We start from the raw sequence: 7601 nt of genomic DNA on the forward strand, positions 1-7601 counted from the left end.
GAAAGGCATACGTACTTTACTTTTAGCCCACAATCTTGCACAAGACAACCATTCTGCTGGTGGTCACCTTGCGCTTTTCTTCAATTCACCCCCTTTTTAGTCATGGATGGGGCTGTATTCAGATTCTTTCCACCATTCGGTTCATTGCACTGCAGAAAATTAAATCCAAACTAGCCACCTAACTCAGGAGCACGCAACCGTGAACTCAATCCCAGTGGGATTTCGAAGACGTCTTTTGTTTTGCGACAGAGGGTTGTTCAACGTCCTTCGTCGGCGTCGCCGTCAATTCCCCCAACTAAAGTGTTAGTAATGTCGTAATTCAAACCCGTCCTTTGATTGTAACCTCTGAGTCCATTCCGTTGGTAATTCTATCCTCCTTCTTGTAGAGGTGTTTAAAGAATTCTGGAAGAGTTGAGCGCCGAAAAGTTATGTCTTTCCCTTTTTTTCCCTTTCTCCCCAATACCTGAGGAAGATTGCTGCCGGCGAAGTTGAAGCTCCAGTCATTTAAAGTGCTCCCAAAAATTTGCAAACAATGAAATGGCTGCTCTTCATTATGGTCACGCTCCCTTCTATGCTGGATCGTCTAGCTTATGAAGAGACGATTGAATATGAGACTGAATATCCCGGTATTCCTGCAAAGCTTGGAGACGCTATTGTAAACCCTCTAGACTTTCGTTGATGCCACGTTTGAAAAGGTCGTTGTGGGCTCACTTTGTTTTCTGTAAATATAGACTACTTACTAAGGGGTTTTCCGTGGTAACCTGACGATATCAACATACTGATTTCCCTTCAGAACTCTTACTTAAGTGATTTTCTACACTAAGCTGGATGCTGTATCGCATTTTCTAGCTGCAAACGCGAGAATGAGGCGATTCGTCGGAATCCGACTGATAGTGGGAATTAATGAATGAAGCACTAAAAGTACAGCGAACACCTACCCTGCAGATGTGTTCCCTCCGCGTTCATTAACACCGAGCGGCAATTCCCCAATTCCATGCTGCATTTACCCAGCTTCAAATAGCTTTAGATGCCGTTGACATGCTACTTAGACCTTTAATTATCAGTGACACTTATGTGCGGGGGAGGGTGTCGTGCAAAGGTCAAACTCTAAGGCTGTAAAATTTTATGTACTTTGTCCGACAGTGATGCAGGAAGTGACGCTGATAGGTATAATTGCCCTTCCATAGCAGCAGACTTCACCTGAGTATTTTCTTTCCCTTTTAGGATCCAATTCGAGCTAAAAATTTGGAATTAGCTAAATTTGGTATTGAGTGTATCAGCTTGAGCATAATCTCCCTCTTTCTGGTGGAAATTATCCTTAAACTCTGGATATTTGGCATAGGACTGTACCTGCACAGCCTGATTGAGAGCATTGATGCAGTTGTCATATGCGTCAGTTTTGCCATCGATATCTACCTAATGGTGACAGAGACCCACTGTCACCACACATCAAGCTCCTCAACTGCGCATGGGCTCATGATGGCGACAACTCCTGCACCCGAATCAACCTTGAGGAGTGGCATCAAGTCTCTCCCCGAAGCTGCTGGCTTCCTCGTGCTTTTTCGACTCTGGCGCGTTGTTCGTATCGCTAATGGTAAATTAGTACTCATAAAACACAACTTGATACTCACTAACCGGGGTTTTTACCATTTTATGGTTTTTTACAGAACGAATAGCTCTTAGCTAACGCAAGTCACCTATCGACTTCGCACACAAAACAAAAGAGCAACGCAAACAACTTGCCCGTTATACACCAGGTCATCATTTCATCATCCTTGCACTACCTTCGGGATGGGTGCCATCTCAACCCCACCTTCATGATAGGGCAAAAGCATTGCTGAAATTTAAAAAGCCCTAATGTATTCCTGGCTAGATTAAAGAGAAGTGTGATATTTGTGCCAGCCGGATCAGACAGAGGACAAAGCTTTGCAGTGAGATGACCCATCCCGAGCAGGCACGTCTCAGGGGTCGCGTAACCATGATGATACTTGTGTGTGGTACAGAGGTCTGGATGACCAATGTGCGGGCCGTTAGTGTCTGGGTCATGACCGTGCTCGAACCGTCTAGGCTGCGGTGGCTTGCTTGGCTGTCAGGACTGATGACACGTCTAAATCGGACATGTGTGTTAGTGTTGTGCCATCTGCATGCGTCCAAACAGCAGAAGAGACAGTGAGATCAGCGCTACACGCATGTCTGACTAGGCCTATTTTAAGTCATGTATGCAGGTATGAAGTTCTTAGGGCTCTACTGAACCAGAAATCCGACACATATCATACTGAAAAGAGGTGGTAGCGCCCTCTCCTTTCACTTAATTTATTGCAAATCGTAGTTTGTGGAATTTAGGATTATTTCTTGGAGCTATCCTCCAAATGAGTGGTTTTCACCCGGTTAAATAATAGGTGTTCCTACTTCGCCAAATATTTTAAACTTCGTTATTGGAATGTACCCATCAATTACCTGGTGCCGAAGCCAAAAAGTTCTCCAATAAAATCAGGAATTCCAGTGTTACGTGTGTTCCAAGATGGCAGAAGTGGACTTACTGACATGAACAACTCGCACGAAAGTAGGATTGCACCACCATAGAAAAGATACGAACTGTGATTTACACACCCTCTCTCGTTCCATGACAGGCTCCTACTGAAAAACTTCTGAATGAGCCATGATTTTAAAAGTGGTGAGCGTCCCCTCCAATCACAAAGATCCGTGCCTTTACGATCACAGAGAAAAGGCACCAGCATTTCATAAAATACATTGCTTTAGGCTATTTCACGAACCCGACGCTACTTTAGGGGCATTTTGTGCCCACTGTCGCTAACCTGCCTTCGTTCATTCCCCTACCCCACTTAGCCATTCTCGTCTCTGTATCCGCAACACAGGAGACAAAAATCCAAGAGTTGAAAGCGGAGCGCGATAAAGCCGCCTCGCGAGTATCCCAACTAGAGGACTTCATTCTCTCTCTTGGCCAAGATGTTCCCTCTGACTCCCATTCGTCTCCCGCCAAGAGTACTCCGTTCCTTCCTTCTTCCTCCTCCGTTTGAGCAGAGCCACCACTTGATTAATCACATTCCCATTTACTGGCGAAACCGCTCAATGAAGTAGTGCACAAACTCGGGGAACGCAATCGTCCTCACCCCACCATCCATCCTATTTAACTGAGTAAACATACACCTGCAGCGCAATGTACCGTGCGTACTGTGATAAACACACCCAATTCATATTTAACTCCAAAAAATCACTTCCACGGATGAAAAAAAGAACTTACCACTCTTCCATCAATCCCCATTCGCCCTCCACTTATCAACGTAGTTACTTCCTTTACGCAAGCAATCCTCGAAGTAATGAATGCGGGAGAAAACTAGGAAAACATATTCCATGTAGAAAAATATCAAGATAACAGTGAAAATAAGATCAACAAACTGGCCACTCTTCACCGGTTAAAATGCAGCCGAGTTTGCATATCAGTGTTAAATCGATGCGCCAACTCTAAAACATGCAAGAACGGGGTCGCTTTCTCCCTCCGACCGCTGTCCTGCATGGCTTCCGAAAGTATTGTTCGAAGAAAGGCAACACGAGTCGAGAACTCGCTAGCCAGATGACTTCCAATAACGTCGGGCAACTGAAAATGCAAACACAGTTCAAAGAGCCCTCTCAGCGCCTGATTCAGGATCTGTTGTGATGCGCAATCCTCTAGAAGACACAATTGGACGATTCGTGTGAGATAGTGTGTGAAGCTGGTCATAAGAGTGTCCAGGCTGCAGTCGTCCTGGAGCTGTGTCACCTCCCGCATGAACCTCACGTGAGCCGCCTCAATGTTGTCCACGATGAACGCGTAGAGGCCGTTTATCACGAAGAGGAAGCGCGAGCGCAAAATGGCCATCTTGTGGGTCGCTGCACTTTGGGCCCATCTGGCGCTGTCCAAAGCCCACTTCGCATGTTTCAACTGCAATAGTAAAAGTGTTATTTTTATTAATGCCAAAATATTATTATCATCTACACTATTCCCTGGAGGTATGTTAAGATTTTTCAAGTAAACCAGAGGCAATTTGAGCTATAAAAGTCGTTTCTGGCGATTTCTTATTGGTATTATAGTATTGGAAGTTTCTTAGACCAAGAAGCATAAAGTTCCTGATTCCGAAACAAGCTGTTTAATGGCTGTCTCAAGTAAGAAACTGTAATTTAGTCAGAAATCGACGGTAAAGTTTTGCACATTTTTTGTGTCTAAGCACCTCTAACATTAGCCGACTACTGTGTCAGACACTTGCAATCATCAAAGAGTCGAGCGCAATTAATCACACATTCTCCATTATGAACCAACGATAGATAGCAAGGTTCAAGATTATTTCTTTACTGCAGCTCGTCCATCCAACTATTTCAAACGACTGAATATTTACGAAATAGAATCCATGTTAAGACTTTTCGATGCCAACTCACGCATGTTGTAAGATACTAATCACTCCACAACTCATCATTCTCCAGCTCAACCACTGACTCGGGTCCCCAAAGTGACTGGATCATTCGCACGAATAACATCATCATCTAACGCGAAATTTATCAAACCATCAACCAACGCACTCCATGCTCACTAACTACATCATCACCACAATTCGTTAATTTATACAGCCATTTGCACTGAAACGGTTGTGATGAAAAAAAAAGCCAACTTTCGCCCATTCATGACAATTTGATGGTAAGTTGCAAATCATAGCAACAAGTAAAGTAACATCAAAGATATCTTAAAAGTAAACGATAGCTAATAAACGTAGTCCCTAGGGAAATTGAATACTTAAACAATCCGGTAAAAATGATACTATTTTTCAATCAAAATATTCATAGTAGTAATAACACATCTACAAAAGATTTATCTCACCATAAGAAGAAACTTGAAGACCTGTTGATAGACCCCAAGATTCTTCTCTGTTAAAACAATATTCAACGGCCAAGGGACATCGACCCATAGCCTCAATGCATTTGCTCTTGCTTGCACGTCATCCCCCATAACATTGCCTTGATTATCCAATCCAATGCGAATATGTCCGTGAATCCACGATTTTTCACCGCAAATCAAAGTGAGTTGCTCCCTTAGCATGCCGTTTACCTCAGCCTCCGTTCGTTCGCCCGGACGAAGCAGAAATAGTGACTGACAGAATATATTCATCCTATCTGCGGCGCGAAAGAAAGCCACATCAGCCAAACATGTGAAGGCATGAGTCAAATGGAAGCTGTCGCTCACTGAATCGTCCTTAGATCTACTCGTCAAAACCAGGGGTCCTTGTAGGAGAGAGGAGTACAACTGGGCAGAAATTCGCTTCGATAGCAGCCGCACACTCTCCATGAGGTGCTGTATCGTGCGGCTTGGAGAGTTTTCCCACTTTCTTGGTGCTGACAGAAGCAAAGTATTACTCGGCTTCTTCAGCGCAATGGAGTGCATCAACTTAGCCAGTTCATGCAGCTCGGGATCATCGAGTGGGTCGAGTTCAAGCACAGAATCCGCTCCAACATTGGAACAATGTATAACCGGGGGTGTTAGAGGTCTGCAAATTTCTGCAATTTTCGGGATTCTAAAAGTGGATGCAGTGGTTTGAAGAAGTGTCAGTGACTTGACACCAACAAAAACGTCGTTTATTACTGGGAGGAGAACGCTTGGTACAATATTTTTATGCAGTGTAATACCAAACTCCCAGAACATAGGATGGGTTGGAGAAAATTCGGAATTGCGCCGAAGAAAGGGGGCGGAAAAAAGCCGGCCGCCTGATTTACTCAGTAGGTCGGAGAGATATGCCTCAGTCGCAGAGATGTAGACATCGTTAATAAGGCCAACAAGATATGGGTCGGAGAGGTGATGAGAAAGCGTGCAAGAAAGCTCCTCAAGACGATTCAGAAGAAGGATTGAAGTCGTGTCCGACATAACGGTGGTTAATTGGGGGGAGCAAACTTGTAAGATGAGAGCTGCCATGAAAGAAAGACGTCGGAACCATGACTGCAGTTTACTAGTCAGACTAACTAGAGTTAAAGGGGGTGTATCAGGCATCCTTGCGTCTTCCTCGAGCGACGCAATAGTCCGATAAGTGTCTTGCGTTAGACGCGCACATGATTCTGCCAGTCTAATAAAGGGGAGTGGCACGGTTCCAGGTACTGCAAGAAGGACGAAATCGGTGAAAGCGCGAATCTGAAGAATACATGTACAGTACTTGGCAATTTCGACACAGAAGGCGTCGAGGGCGCCGTAAGTGAGATGAGTGAGACAGGCGGGTTTTCGGGCGTACAAACAAATGTTTCTAACAAGAACCTCGCAATCAGTGCAATAAGCAAAGAGAAAGCCCTTGCCAGCCCCCAGTAGTGCCCAAAGGCATTCGCGCACGACTTGGTACTCCGAAAGTTCGATGCGTGACTCACTCTGCCCTTTTTCTGAGGAAAAGAGCCAGGTGTTCTTAAAATTACTATTCTTATCAGGACCAGTCTTTATATGTGTTTCTCGAATCCACCAATACTCAGTCTGAATTTTTTTAATTAGGGAGACCTCGTCAAAATTTTCTAGTTCACAGGAGCTAGGTTGAACAGGTGGCAAATCGCTCCATGGGCAAGGAAAAGTCGCGCCAACAAAGTTAACTGACGTCACTGCATCAGTATCTGAAGTATCAACCATAATAGGTATACCTAAAATTAGAAAACAAATAAATCCATAAGGCATCAAATACTAGCACCTTAATAATTCAGCAGTAAGTATTGGCACTAAAGTGTGTTTGGATTAAGCTGCGGATAAAAAAGCCATTAGCTCTGCATAGATCCCAATACCGTCGCAGTAAATCCATTGCCAAGTTTATTTAGTTCCATTCAGATTAGTATGTCAGCTGCTGTTGACGAACGCACCAACGAGAGCTCAGACTAACCTTATCGACCCCACTGGTAAAAGCTCAAACTGACGGTTAAGACTGTCAGTTACTTTACACGGCTGTAGAACTCAAACTTTTCAAAAACGCACCTGAGACTACTCAAGACTGCCAGGCTCGACGGAACCGACCTGCCCACGCACGTTCCGATTAATTCAAACAGTATAAACAGATTTTTAGCTTTAATCATATGCATTTTATTTTTAAAAATTAGTTCTAACTTCAAACTTTCTAAAAGTGTACAAATTGTGTCGCCTTATTTCGTTTAATTACCAGGTACTAGGGGTGTGCAATGACTTAAGCCTAATTAATCAAAATATCATTCGAGTATTACTCCTACTTTAAACAGTTTGTTTACATATCTATCTACTTAAGGGCTGAAAGCAGCATCTCAAAGAGAGCCTACCTTTTAAAGAACCGAGTTCTTGCATATCTGGTATTTCCTTAATAAGAGGGTATTTATCAGCCATTTTGTGAGGAATTGTGGTAACAGTTATGCTCGTTTCAAACATTTTTTACTATGCATGGGCTACAGTGGTTCATACGTTACCACTTCTCATCCTACAATAATCAATTTAAAGGAACCTCCAGTTCCTTAAAAGCTAGAATTACTTACTTGGACATATTCATTAAGATTACTGTTTTTGTACTAAACTTCTCCGAAACACGTATTTATGAACTCATCAAGCACTCCATTTCTGAGGATTGAGTGTA

At 43.6% G+C, this 7601-nt stretch overlaps 2 protein-coding genes across 2 annotated transcripts in view; one reads left to right on the top strand and one right to left on the bottom strand. All coding sequences in view use genetic code 11, as the record gives it.

Annotated features, from left to right (window-relative positions):
* Nucleotides 1-553: 553 nt before the first annotated feature.
* On the top strand, nt 554-3038 carry EGR_03252 (Voltage-gated hydrogen channel; the record flags this gene model as incomplete). Its single annotated transcript, XM_024492501.1, has 3 exons — nt 554-655; nt 1225-1594; nt 2848-3038. The coding sequence occupies 3 exons, from the start codon at nt 554-556 to the stop codon at nt 3036-3038; spliced, it is 663 nt and encodes a 220-aa protein (XP_024353175.1).
* A 389-nt stretch (nt 3039-3427) lies between these two features.
* EGR_03253 (Gamma-tubulin complex component 5) overlaps nt 3428-7601 on the bottom strand; it is a gene marked incomplete at both ends in the record, with an annotated part of 4558 nt that continues 384 nt past the window's right edge. Inside the window, 2 exons of the mRNA XM_024492502.1 lie at nt 3428-3940; nt 4868-6654. Of these exons, the coding sequence (XP_024353176.1) occupies nt 3428-3940; nt 4868-6654 (2300 nt within the window). The remainder of the gene's footprint in view (nt 3941-4867; nt 6655-7601) is intronic.

This window comes from Echinococcus granulosus (assembly GCF_000524195.1).
Source record: "Echinococcus granulosus chromosome Unknown EG_S00016, whole genome shotgun sequence".
Classification (NCBI taxonomy): domain Eukaryota; kingdom Metazoa; phylum Platyhelminthes; class Cestoda; order Cyclophyllidea; family Taeniidae; genus Echinococcus; species Echinococcus granulosus.